This window comes from Gopherus evgoodei, chromosome 3, assembly GCF_007399415.2.
Source record: "Gopherus evgoodei ecotype Sinaloan lineage chromosome 3, rGopEvg1_v1.p, whole genome shotgun sequence".
Classification (NCBI taxonomy): Eukaryota; Metazoa; Chordata; order Testudines; family Testudinidae; genus Gopherus; species Gopherus evgoodei.
The window spans coordinates 19,476,776-19,490,341 of NC_044324.1; the positions used below are offsets into that span (position 1 = coordinate 19,476,776).

At 47.2% G+C, this 13,566-nt stretch overlaps 1 protein-coding gene across 1 annotated transcript; it reads right to left on the reverse strand.

The window, feature by feature from the left end:
• Window positions 1–1,761: 1,761 nt before the first annotated feature.
• On the reverse strand, window positions 1,762–10,081 carry LOC115647675 (paraneoplastic antigen Ma1 homolog). Its single transcript, XM_030554368.1, has 2 exons — window positions 9,119–10,081; window positions 1,762–2,148 (listed from the first exon to the last, which is right to left on the reverse strand). The coding sequence occupies exons 1-2, from the start codon at window positions 10,079–10,081 to the stop codon at window positions 1,762–1,764; spliced, it is 1,350 nt and encodes a 449-aa protein (XP_030410228.1).
• Window positions 10,082–13,566: the final 3,485 nt, after the last annotated feature.

Sequence of the window (13,566 nt, forward strand, 5' to 3'; positions counted from 1 at the left end):
TCTGGGTCTTAGATTTGTTCTTGTTGGACTGGTATCCCCTGGTAAGATCATTCAGAGGTTTTACAATCGTAGCATAGTTCTTCACAAATCTGCGGTAGTAGCCACCTAATCCAAGAAACGTCTTGAGTTCTCTGTAGTTAATGGGACGTGGCCAGGTAGTGAGTGCTTCTATTTTATCGGGGTCAGTACTCACACCCTCTTGGGACATGATGTGACCTACATACTTCACTGAGGTTTGGCAGAACTGGCATTTATCAGTTGAAAGCTTCAAACCGTATGCCTCCAACCTATCGAGCACTTTAAGAAGTCTTTCTTCATGTTCCTCCAGGGTTCTTCCAAAGACAATCAGGTCATCCAAGTAAACTAACACCTGCAGTAAATTCATGTCTCCCACGACTTTTTCCATAAGTCGTTGAAATGTGGCAGGGGCCCCAGAAATCCCTTGTGGCATGCGTTCGAACTGGTAGAACCCTAACGGGCAGATGAAGGCTGTCTTCTCCTTATCCTCTTCTCCCAGAGGGATCTGGTAGTATCCACTCCGAAGATCCAACACAGAGAACCACTGACTACCCAGCAAACAGTCCAAGGCATCTTGTACTCGAGGCATGGTGTACTGATCAACTGTAGTGCGCCTGTTTAGGGTGCGGTAGTCAATACACATCCGGATTTTTCCACTCTTCTTACGAACGACCACAATGGGTGAGGCATAGGGGATTCGTGACTTTGTGATGATACCATTCGCGATCAGCTCTTGAAGATGATGGCGCACGTCTTCCATCTCAGAGAGGGCAATCCTTCTAGACCTCTCCCTGAAGGGTCGGGGATCTTGTAGCCTGATATGGTGTTCCACTCCCTTTGCACATCCCTCGTCCCACTCATGTAGTGAGAACACCTTGGATCTCTCGCAAAGCTTCTTCCTCAGGCGATCCTTCCACTCCTCAGACAGCGGTGAGTCCCCGAAGTCAAACTTCGCAGGATCTATCATTGGAACTTCAGCTTCACACTGGGGTCTCACAACGCTTTCAGGCTCAAAGATGTCTGCAATCTTCTGCCCTGGTTTTACAAACACATCACGGAGTGTTTCATTAGCAACCAGTATCGTCACCTCCTCCTGGGCTTCAGCAGGTAGGGTTATGACTCCACTGAGAACCAGCACTCCTTCTGGGAGCCCTCCCTGGGTTGGCTGCTCTACCACAGCTAATGTTCCCTTACTGCCTTTTAGGCAGGTACTCCTGACAATCACCTCCTTTTCTGACATGGCAGGCACCACTAAAGGGACCGGGCCCGCATACCTCAGTGCTCCTACTGGCAAATCAGGCATCACTTTTCTTGTGTCCTCAATTTTTCTGTAAGCCGCGACACAGTGTGTGTGTATCACCAAGGTGTTCAGATATTGGTCTCCTGCTTGCTGTCTGCAGTAATCGGCCAGTATCCTAAAGAGGCTGGAGTTGGTCCCTATTAGCACAGACACATCAGAGGCTCCTTTGGGGTCAGGGCATATTAAAGCAGCAGTGTCCACCTCCTGTCTTACCCCAGCAATCTCTTCTGGGAATTCCAGGTGTACTATGACATAGCCCTGATAAGGGTATTCATCCATGCTGAGGCCACATAGGCCAAGCCTTGTCAGTGGCCGTATAGGCAGATGCCCAAGCATCTGCTGGTAGAAAGACTGGAATATGATAGTCACCTGGGATCCAGTGTCAAGCACTGCTCTACATTCTGTCCCTTCAACCTTTACAGTGACTTCTGCTCGGGGTCCTATCAATCCTGGGGGGATTCGGGCCACATGGTTCCTTCCAGAGGAGCCTCCGCATCCTGCAGGCCTAGGCGGCTCCCTTCCCAGGCCCTGGGGCCGTTTCCCAGCTTTCCCCAGGTGGTCCTCAGCTTTTGATATACCAGCATGGGATTCTCTGCATTCTGACACCTTGCAGCAATGTGCCCACTCTGGCCACACCGGTAGCAGAAGAAGGATTGTCCTTTCCCTTGCTGTCGAGGGGGTGCAGATGTTCTAAACGTAGTCCTCTGGACCATTGTAGCAGAGGGTTCCTTGCACCTTGAAGTCTTTGCTGAATCGAGGGTACTCTCTAGTTCAGTCACTTTCTGTGTTAAGGCCTGCACTCGCTGAGTAAGTTCCTCTTGAGGATTCACCATTAGTGCCTTGGGTGTCCGTGTGGATGTTGTGCCAGATGCTTGGTGTTGCTGTTATAACCTTATTCCCAGATTTGGACCTTAGCGTCCAAAATATGGGGGTTAGCATGAAAACCTCCAAGCTTAGTTACCAGCTTGGACCTGGTACCTGCTGCCACCACCCAAAAAATTAGAGTGTTTTGGGGCACTCTGGTCCCCCTGAAAAACCTTCCCTGGGGACCCCAAGACCCAAATCCCTTGAGTCTCACAACAAAGGGAAATAATCCTGATTCCCTTCCCCCCTCCAGGTGCTCCTGGAGAGATACACAGACACAAGCTCTGTGAAACTACGCAGAGTGATTCCCCCTCTCCGTTCCCAATCCTGGAACAAAAGCACTTTCCTCTTCACCCAGAGGAAATGCAAAATCAGGCTAGCAATCCAACACACAGCTCTCCCCTTGATTTCTTCCTCCCACCAATTCCCTGGTGAGTACAGACTTACTTTCCCTGAAGTAAAGAAAAACTCCAACAGGTCTTAAAAGAAAGCTTTATATAAAAAAGAAAGAAAAAATACAAATGTTCTCTCTGTATTAAGATGATACAACACAGGGTCAATTGCTTAAAAGAATATTGAATAAACAGCCTTATTCAAAAAGAATACAAATCAAAGCACTCCAGCACTTATATTCATGTAAATACCAAAGAAAAGAAACCATAAAACTTACTATCTGATCTCTTTGTCCTTACACTTAGAAACAGAAGACTAGAAAACAGAACTACTTCTCCAAAGCTCAGAGACAGCAGGCAGACAGACAAAAGACTCAGAGACACAATTCCCTCCACCCAAAGTTGAAAAAATCCAGTTTCCTGATTGGTTCTCTGGTCAGGTGTTTCAGGTGAAAGAGACATTAACCCTTAGCTATCTGTTTATGACACGCCCCCCAAATTGCAGACAGTGGGGAAGCTCACTGGCGGCAATTTCCTTCTAGAACTTGAAAATAAACAGATCAATACAACACATGCACCTTTACATATACTACTAAGTATATAACTAACAGACTTTTACATTTTAAGAACACTTTTTAACTACTGGATTCTGGGAAACTCTCACGGGAGAGTGCATCAGCAACTTTGTTAGAAGCTCCTGTGATGTGTTGAATTTCAAAATCAAAATCTTGGAGAGCTAAACTCCAACGAAGAAGTTTCTTGTTGTTCCCCTTGGCAGTATGAAGCCACTTTAGTGCAGCATGGTCAGTTTGTAGTTTGAACCGCCGTCCCCAAACATATGGGCGTAGCTTTTCTAGGGCGTACACAATGGCATAGCATTCCTTTTCACTGACTGACCAGTGACTTTCCCTCTCAGACAGTTTCTTGCTGAGAAACACGACAGGATGGAAGTTGTGATCTGTTGCTTCCTGCATGAGCACTGCTCCTATACCACGCTCAGATGCATCTGTGGTTACTAGGAAGGGTTTGTCAAAATCCGGGGCCCTGAGTACAGGGTCAGACATGAGCGTTGCCTTAAGCTGGGTAAAGGCTTTTTGACACTCATCAGTCCACTTAACGGCATTTGGCTGGGTCTTCTTGGTTAGGTCGGTCAATGGGGCAGCGATTTGGCTGTAGTGTGGTACAAATCGCCTGTAGTATCCGGCCAAGCCTAAGAAGGATTGGACCTGTTTCTTTGACCTTGGGACAGGCCACTTTTGGATAGCATCCACCTTGGCCTGTAGGGGGTTTATGGTTCCTCGACCCACCTGGTGCCCCAGGTAAGTCACTCTGTTTTGGCCTATTTGACACTTTTTGGCCTTAACAGTTAGTCCTGCCTGCCTGATGCGCTCAAAGACCTTTTCCAGGTGGAGTAGGTGTTCGGGCCAGGAGTCTGAAAAAATGGCCACATCATCGAGGTAGGCAACTGCAAATTCTCCCAGTCCAGCTAGTAGACCATCTACCAGCCTTTGGAAGGTGGCGGGTGCATTTCGAAGGCCGAAAGGAAGGACATTGAATTCATACACCCCCGCATGGGTGACGAATGCTGACCTCTCCTTGGCAGGTTCATCTAGCGGTACTTGCCAGTACCCCTTGGTTAAGTCTATTGTAGAGATGAACTGGGCACGTCCCAACTTTTCCAATAGCTCATCAGTACGTGGCATTGGATAGTTGTCCGGACGAGTTACAGCATTTAGCTTACGGTAGTCCACGCAAAAGCGTATTTCCCCATCTGGTTTGGGTACCAGAACCACTGGAGATGCCCAGGCACTGGTAGATGGGCGGATTATACCCATCTGAAGCATGTTCTGGATCTCCCGTTCTATAGCAGCTTGGGCATGAGGAGACACCCGGTAGGGTGGGGTTCTGATTGGGTGAGCATTACCTGTATCAATGGAGTGGTATGCCCGTTCAGTCCGTCCTGGGGTGGCTGAGAACAATGGGGCGAAGCTAGTGCACAGCTCCTTGATTTGTTGCCGCTGCAGACGTTCCAGGGTGGTTGAGAGGTTCACCTCTTCCACGCCACCATCTTTTTTCCCGTTGTAGTAGACACCGTCAGGCCACTCAGCATCATCTCCCTGGACTGTAAACTGACAAACCTGTAAGTCTGTGGAATAGAAAGACTTGAGAGAATTAACATGGTACACTTTAGGCTTTAGTGAGGAATTGGGAAATGCTATGAGGTAGTTTACAGCTCCCAGGCGCTCTTGGACCGTGAATGGCCCTTCCCATGATGCTTCCATCTTATGGGCCTGTTGCGCCTTCAAGACCATAACCTGGTCTCCTACCTTGAAGGAACGTTCTCTGGCATGTCTGTCATACCAGGCCTTTTGCTCTTCTTGAGCATCCTTTAGGTTCTCTCTAGCAAGGGCTAAAGAGTGTCGGAGGGTGCTTTGTAGGTTGCTTACAAAGTCCAGAAGGTTAGTTCCTGTAGAAGGCGTAAACCCCTCCCATTGCTGCTTCACCAACTGTAATGGCCCCTTAACCTCGTGACCATACACAAGTTCAAATGGTGAAAACCCTAAACTGGGATGTGGTACAGCCCTGTAGGCAAACAGCAACTGCTGCAACACTAGGTCCCAATTATTGGAGAATTCGTTGATGAATTTTCGTATCATGGCCCCCAAAGTTCCATTGAACCTTTCCACCAGGCCATTGGTTTGATGGTGGTACGGGGTGGCAACCAAGTGATTCACCCCATGAGTTTCCCACAGTTTTTCCATGGTCCCTGCCAGGAAATTAGACCCTGAATCTGTAAGGATGTCGGAGGGCCAACCTACCCTGGCAAAGATGTCTGTTAGGGCCAGGCACACAGTGTTAGCCCTGGTGTTGCCTAGAGCTACTGCTTCTGGCCATCGGGTAGCAAAGTCCACTAAAGTCAGTACGTACTGTTTTCCTCTGGGCGTCTTTTTTGGAAAAGGGCCCAGAATATCCACAGCTACTCGCTGAAATGGGACCTCAATTATGGGGAGTGGCTGGAGAGGGGCCTTGACCTGGTCTTGAGGCTTACCCACTCTTTGGCATACCTCACAAGACCGGACATACTTGGCAACATCCTTGCCCATCCCCTCCCAGTGGAAGGACTTCCCCAACCGGTCCTTGGTTCTGTTCACCCCAGCATGGCCACTGGGATGATCATGGGCTAAGCTTAAGAGCTTCTCCCGGTACTTAGTTGGAACCACCAACTGTTTTTGCGGCTGCCATTCTTCCCGGTGTCCACCAGAAAGAATCTCCTTGTATAAAAGTCCTTGGTCTATAACAAACCGGGATCGATTAGAAGAGCTGAGAGGCGGTGGGGTGCTCCGTGCCGCCGCCCACGTTTTCTGAAGGCTGTCATCTGCTTCCTGCTCAGCCTGGAACTGTTCCCTTGAGGCTGGGGTCACCAGTTCTTCCTCAGACTGTGGACTTGGGCTTGGTCCCTCTGGAAGCGATGTAGGTGATGGGGTTGTTTCCGTTGCTGGTGAACCGCTCTCCGCTGGTGCACCTGAGGGTATTTCAGGCTCTGGTTGAGCCTTTTGGGTATGGCTGTCTTGTGCTTCTGCCAGTTCTGGCTTGCTGGCGCCCTCTGGCGTTGAGGTTGAAGATGTGGTTGCACTTGCTGGTGCTGGTTGCTGTTCCAGTTCCGGGCCTGGGACTGGAGATGCTGTGGCTGTTTCAGTGGTAGGCATGGAATCCGGGTCCACTGCCTCTGTCTGGGTCTCTGGTAACACAGACGGGGCCTCTGTGGACGGCTCAGGAACAGGAATGGGTCTGGAAGCTTGCCTGGTTTGGCTACGTGTAACCATTCCCACTCTCTTGGCCCGCCTCACCTGGTTGGCCAAGTCTTCCCCCAGTAACATGGGGATAGGATAATTGTCATAGACTGCAAAAGTCCACATTCCTGACCAGCCTTTGTACTGGACAGGCAGTTGAGCTGTAGGCAAGTCTACAGCTTGTGACATGAAGGGGTAAATTGTAATTTTGGCCTTTGGGTTGATGAATTTGGGGTCTAGGAAGGATTGGTGGATAGCTGACACTTGTGCCCCCGTGTCTCTCCACGCAGTAACCTTCTTTCCGCCCACTCTCAAATTTTCCCTTCGCTCCAAGGGTATTTGAGAGGCATCTGGGCCTGGGGATCTTTGGTGTGATGGAGGTGTAATGAATTGCACTCGCATGGTGTTCTTGGGACAGTTGGCCTTGATATGTCCCAGTTCATGACACTTAAAGCATCTTCCATCTGATGGGTCACTGGGCCAAGGTGAGTTACTGGAGACTGGTGAGGTTGAAGGGTAGGGTATCTGTGGCTTTACTTGGGTGGTATGTGGGGTCTTTGGCTGTCCTCGGTTGTAGGGTTTATGGTCTGTGTGCCCCCTGTGGTAATCGTTCCCCTTGACAGTAGCTTTCTTGCTTTCTGCCAGTTCCATCCATTTGGCTCCAATCTCCCCCGCCTCAGCGATATTTTTGGGATTTCTATCTTGTATGTACCGTGTGATGTCTTCAGGAACACCATCCAAGAACTGCTCCATTTGTATGAGGAGGTTCAGTTCTTCCAAGGTTTGAATGTTGTTTCCTGTTAACCAGGCCTCATAGTTTTTTGCAATGTAGTAGGCGTGTTTGGGAAATGACACCTCTGGTTTCCACTTTTGGGTTCTGAAGCGCCGACGGGCATGATCTGGGGTTATCCCCATCCTGTATCTGGCCTTGGTTTGAAAAAGTTTATAGTCATTCATTTGCTGCTTAGGCATTTCAGCTGCCACCTCTGCTAAAGGTCCACTGAGTTGTGGCCTTAATTCTACCATGTACTGGTCTTCGGGGATGCTGTACCCAAGACAGGCTCTTTCAAAATTTTCCAAGAAGGCCTCGGTGTCATCACCTGCCTTGTAGGTGGGAAATTTCCTGTGCTGTGGAGCAATAATGGGTGATGGGTTGTTAGGATTGGCTGGAGTCTGTTGCTTAGCCTTTTCTAATTCCATGGCCTGTTGGTGGGCTTCCCTCTGGAGTTCTATCTGTCTTCTGTGGGCTGCCTCTTCTTCTTCTAGTTTTCTTTTGTGTGCTGCCTCTTGGGCTGCCTGTTCTCTTTGGAAGGCTGCCAGTTTGATGCTTTCTTCCTTTTCTTTTATCTCCATCTCTTTTTGTTTTATTTCCAGTTGTCGCCTGTGTTCAGCTTCTTTTAATTGATCTTCAGCCTCCATTTTTGTCCTGGTAGACATGGTTCCTGTTTTCTTGTGTTGGGGTGCCCTCCGGTGTTTCTCTGTTGAACTGCAGGCTCTGTTGCCTCCTGAAGTCTGCCTAGCAACAGTGCTTTTTTCCCTTTCTCTCTCTAGCTAATGTTCAATGAAGGGAAACCAGAAAAACCACTTTATTTGCATGCATATAAGTGCTGGTACTTGCCTCCTAATGGGAGGGCTATTGCATGACAAAAGACCCTTAACAGTTTGGTAATGGCTTCTCGCTTAACATGCAAACCACAAACTGCTAGAGAGAGCAGAGAAAAAAAAAATTCTCTCTGGTTCCCTTTTAAAACCAAACTGTTTCTCTCTGCTAAAAAGCCCTTAGCAGAGAAAAGAAAAATATAATATTCCTACTGGCTTCTGGATTCTGTCTATATCCCGCCGCTGCCACTCATGTTATAACCTTATTCCCAGATTTGGACCTTAGCGTCCAAAATATGGGGGTTAGCATGAAAACCTCCAAGCTTAGTTACCAGCTTGGACCTGGTACCTGCTGCCACCACCCAAAAAATTAGAGTGTTTTGGGGCACTCTGGTCCCCCTGAAAAACCTTCCCTGGGGACCCCAAGACCCAAATCCCTTGAGTCTCACAACAAAGGGAAATAATCCTGATTCCCTTCCCCCCTCCAGGTGCTCCTGGAGAGATACACAGACACAAGCTCTGTGAAACTACGCAGAGTGATTCCCCCTCTCCGTTCCCAATCCTGGAACAAAAGCACTTTCCTCTTCACCCAGAGGAAATGCAAAATCAGGCTAGCAATCCAACACACAGCTCTCCCCTTGATTTCTTCCTCCCACCAATTCCCTGGTGAGTACAGACTTACTTTCCCTGAAGTAAAGAAAAACTCCAACAGGTCTTAAAAGAAAGCTTTATATAAAAAAGAAAGAAAAAATACAAATGTTCTCTCTGTATTAAGATGATACAACACAGGGTCAATTGCTTAAAAGAATATTGAATAAACAGCCTTATTCAAAAAGAATACAAATCAAAGCACTCCAGCACTTATATTCATGTAAATACCAAAGAAAAGAAACCATAAAACTTACTATCTGATCTCTTTGTCCTTACACTTAGAAACAGAAGACTAGAAAACAGAACTACTTTTCCAAAGCTCAGAGACAGCAGGCAGACAGACAAAAGACTCAGAGACACAATTCCCTCCACCCAAAGTTGAAAAAATCCAGTTTCCTGATTGGTTCTCTGGTCAGGTGTTTCAGGTGAAAGAGACATTAACCCTTAGCTATCTGTTTATGACAGGCCTGCACTCGCTGAGTAAGTTCCTCTTGAGGATTCACCATTAGTGCCTTGGGTGTCCGTGTGGATGTTGTGCCAGATGCTTGGTGTTGCTGCACCTCCCAAACCTCGCCAGCTGCCTGCCTCTCTTCTTCTTCTCGGACCTCTTTTATCAGGAGAGAGTAACTTGGTGGATTATCTTGCCGTTCCCTTAATCGAAGGTGGAGAAGGATTGGGTTCTGATATTGAATTCCTCTCACAATCTGAGCCAATCTAGTCCGGTCCATTTGCTCAACGGCTACTGCTCCCCTCATGATGGTTCTCTGTAATAATTTCTCCAATCTTTGGACATAGGCAGAAACCTTCTCTCCCTTTTGTTGCCTGGCATTGAGGAATTTGCAATAAACATCCTCTGAACCCTCAGTTCTCCCAAAGGCATGGTCCAGGGCCTCTAGGCAGTCCCTCACCTTGACCCCAGGGTTACCGAGTTTCAGGGTGCGAATCACATCTAGAGCTGGCCCCCTGAGACACTCTACTAGTCGCCTTCTCTTTTCAGCCTCAGGCACCGCCCACTCCTGCAGCATCTCTGTGGTGTGCTCCAGCCAGGGTTCAAATGCTTCCTCCCCAGGTATTGGGGTGGGACCCCCAGAAAACAACCTCAGTTTACGATAGGGGCTTGACTCGGGGTGGGGTGGCATGACCTTCCCTAATGCTTGCCCCAAAGCCTTCACCCACTCATAAGGTGAAGGAGCAGTCTCCTGTTGTGGGGCTCTCGGCTTAAGGCCCAACAGACCTGGCATATCAGCCAAAGTTTTTCCCTCTTTCCCCAAAAAGTCTGACATTTTCTTTAAAAACTCTACATCAGCAGTAGGGGCTGGTGAGGGCTGGCTCCCAGTGGTTATTACCTTCCACTCACCATCATCCACTGCTATCGTGCCTGGAACCTGTAGAGGGTCCACAGCCGAGGGCAGCTCACACAATACAGCAAAAGCGCCCTCTTCCCTCACAAAAATGCGCCCACGCATTTTGCACTTACACAAGTACTCAGTGGATGACCTTAAGATAGGTTCTATTGAGCCCTCATCGACTGCCTCCAGCACCCCCGTTACCAGAAGACAGTTCCTGGGGTCAATATTCATCCCCTTGCACCAATCCTCATTATACAAACTCTAATCTTTTCCCAATACAACAGATCAAAAACAACAAGGTAATTAGGGGTTTTCCCAATTCAATGGATCACTCAAAATGTGCTTGCGAGGGGTACTGACCTAGGATATCCCAGACGAGCCCCCAAAATGTAACCCTTCTGCCCCTCTGAGTTGGCAGCAACAAGGGCTGGGTTCAGTATCCAGAGGTTCCGTTTCAATAACCCAATGCCAAACCAGCTCGAGCCCCCACCCAGTGACCTGGGAAAATCTTACACATACCCCTAGGCGCCTCAAAGAGGCAATGCCTCCCCTCTCGCAAGCACAGAGTCTTGGTGTAGCAGAAAAGATTTAATACATGAGATAAACAACAAACACTAAATTGGGAAAAACACCTCTACTAGAGTTCATAGACCAAACCGTGAGCAAAGACCCACCCCAGGAAATTGGGCTGTGTCCTCTTTCCTGGGCTCTTGAGTCCAGCAACCCCCAAATCACCCACAGTCCCAAAAGTCTCTGCAGCCAGCCAGCCAGCTTGGAACCCATGTCCCATGTCTAGCCAGTACCACCCAACTGAGGGTGAGCAATTTATCACCAAGCAGTCCCACAGCTTGGCAGTCTGGGATAGGGTGGGCGTGCCTATGCAAATACACTTTCTCACATTCTTTCCACCAGATGTCAGGGTAGAGCTTATCCTGACTCTGCTTACACATATACTACCTTATAATGTCAGAACCTAATAAAAACTCTCTATTGTGAAAAAACATATTAAAAGATTTGGTTACTGAGGCAAAAAGTAAAACAAAAACAAAAAAAAATCCATTATCCTGGAAAGTTCTACAATCCAAAAGATAAAGGGGACTGACCTTCTTACGCTTTGGATTCATATTGGAAAAAATGAAGATGTGTGTAAGGCTGTGTATGTATGTATGTAGGTTCTGTCATGTCCCAGTATAAAAAGATCGAATCTATCACAAAAAACTAGAACAACAAGCCACATGCTGGATTCTTATTGAAGCTTTAACTTTTAAACTTTGGTAGGTTGGTAGGGGAAATAGAAGTGGGTGCAAACTTGAGCAGCAGTGACCACGAGATGGTTGAGTTCAGGATCCTGCCAAAAGGAAGAAAGGAGAGCAGCAGAATATGGACCCTGGACTCCAGAAAAGCAGACTTTGACTCTCTCAGAGAACTAAGGGAAGGATCCCCTGGGAGGCTAATATGAGGGGGAAAGGAGTCCAGGAGAGCTGGCTGTATTTTAAAGAAGCCTTATTGAGGAACAAACCATCCCGATGTGCAGAAGGAATAGAAAATATGGCAGGCGACCATCTTGGATTAATAGAGAAATCTTCGGTGAGCTTAAACACAAAAAGGAAGCTTACAAGAAGTGGAAATTTGGACAGGTGACTAGAGAGGAGTATAAAAATATTCCTTGAGCATGCAGGGGTGTAATCAGGAAGACCAAAGCACAACTGGAGATGCAGCTAACAAGTGATGTGAATGCTAATGAGAAGAGTTTCTACAGGTATGTTAGCAACAAGGAGAAGATCAGTGAAAGTGTGGGATGCTTAATGAATGAGTGAGGAAATCTATTGACAGATGAGGTGGAAAAAGCTGAAGAACTCAATGTTTTTTTTGCCTCAGTCTTCGTAGACAAGGTTAACTCTCAGACTGCAGCACTGGCCAGCACAGTATGGGGAGGAGGTGAGCAGCCCTCAATGATGAAAGAATAGATTAAGGACTATTTAGAAAAGCTGGACATGCACAAGTCCCTGGGGCCAGACTGATTTCCTACAGGCTGAGGACTGACTGGCTAAGCAGCAGTTCTACAGAAAAGGACCTAAGGATTACAGTGGACAAGAAGCTGGATATGAGTCAGCAGTTTGCCCTTGTTGCCAAGAAAGCTAATGGCATATTGGGTTGCATTAATAGGAGCATTGCCAGCAGACTGAGGGAAGCGATTATTCTCCTCTATTCAGCACTGGTGAGGCCACATCTGGAGTATTGCATCCAGTTTTGGTCTCCCCACTACAGAAAGGATGTGGCCAAATTGGAGAGAGTCCAGTGGTGGGCAATGAAAATGATCAGGGGGCTGGGGCACATGAATTACAAGAAGAGGCTGAGGGAACTGAGCTTATTTAGTTTGCAGAAGAGAAGAGTGAGGTGGGATTTGATAGAAGCCTTCAACTACCTGAAGGGAGGTTCCACAGAGGATGGATCTAGGCTGTTCTCAGTAATAGCAGATGACAGAACAAAGAGCAATGGTCTCAAGTTGCAGTGGGTGAGATCTAGATTGGATATTAGGAAAAAACTATTAAATTAGGAAGGTGGTGAAGCACTGGACTGGAATACCTAAGGAGGTGGTGGAATCTCCTTTCTTAGAGGTTTTTAAGGCCCAGCTTGACAATGCTCTCAGCCACTAGATAACAGGGGCAGCAAAAAGATGCTCCTACTAATTGAACATCAGTGTTGGAAAAGGAACCATCTGTCTCACAGTGCAGCCTGCTGGACTATAGTGACGGTGCAGTTAAAACAATCCTGGAAAGACAATACCTTCTGCCTAGTTAAGGCTGTGATAAGTTTTCATATTCAGATCCCACACATCTAAAGTGTTAAAAAGAAGCCAACTGAGATGAAATGTTTGATGTGTGGTACAGTGACTGAGGTTAGTTTCAGGGACCCTTTAGAGTGGAATCAGATAAGGTTTTGGGAGATCACATGACCATTTTAAATAGCGAAGACATTTCTCTTGTGTAAACTTGTTGCAATCTTTCTATGGAAAATGATGGGTCTGATTCTGATCTCCCTTGTGCTAGTTTCACACCAGTGCAATTCTACGATGGATTCAGTGACATCACTCCTCATTTACACCAATAAGCATAACAGGGAACAGAATTACGTCCTAGACCTTAAGAGAGGTTGGCCTCATTTTTTCTCTTCACCAGGATATGGACTTCTGTGGGGAATTTCTCAGAGCTGGGGTCCCATGAGCACAACAATATGCTGTCATTTTAATTTCTGCAAGGGAACATGCTGTTATGTCTGAAACCTCTGTCAGAAGAGAAGGGAACCTGGAGGTGGGGATGTTGCAGAGCAAAGAAAAAGTCTAGGTACTCTGAAGCTCCAAAATGGGGGTTACACACTGTACGGTCAAGCTGTGACTGGATCCAGCTCCAATAACAACACAAATCAAAATGATTTGCAACAAGCATAAGGACTAAATGCAGATCTGCCCACATGAACTCACTGAAACATACAGAGACATTTAGACTATTGTCTGTAAACCGCCTTGTGTGACCTTAACACATGAAAGGGACTTCTTAGAGTATTTTATTTTAATTTTATAAATATAAAAGAAATAGATTTCT

What these genes read in the sequence shown, in the direction of transcription:
- LOC115647675 (XM_030554368.1), bottom strand. Translation starts at nt 10,081, where the DNA reads ATGCGTGGGCGCATTTTTGTGAGGGAAGAGGGCGCTTTTGCTGTATTG. An exon ending in GGACACCCAAGGCACTAATG is followed by an intron (nt 2,149 to 9,118) that starts GTGAATCCTCAA and finishes AAGGCACTAATG; the next exon opens with GTGAATCCTCAAGAGGAACT.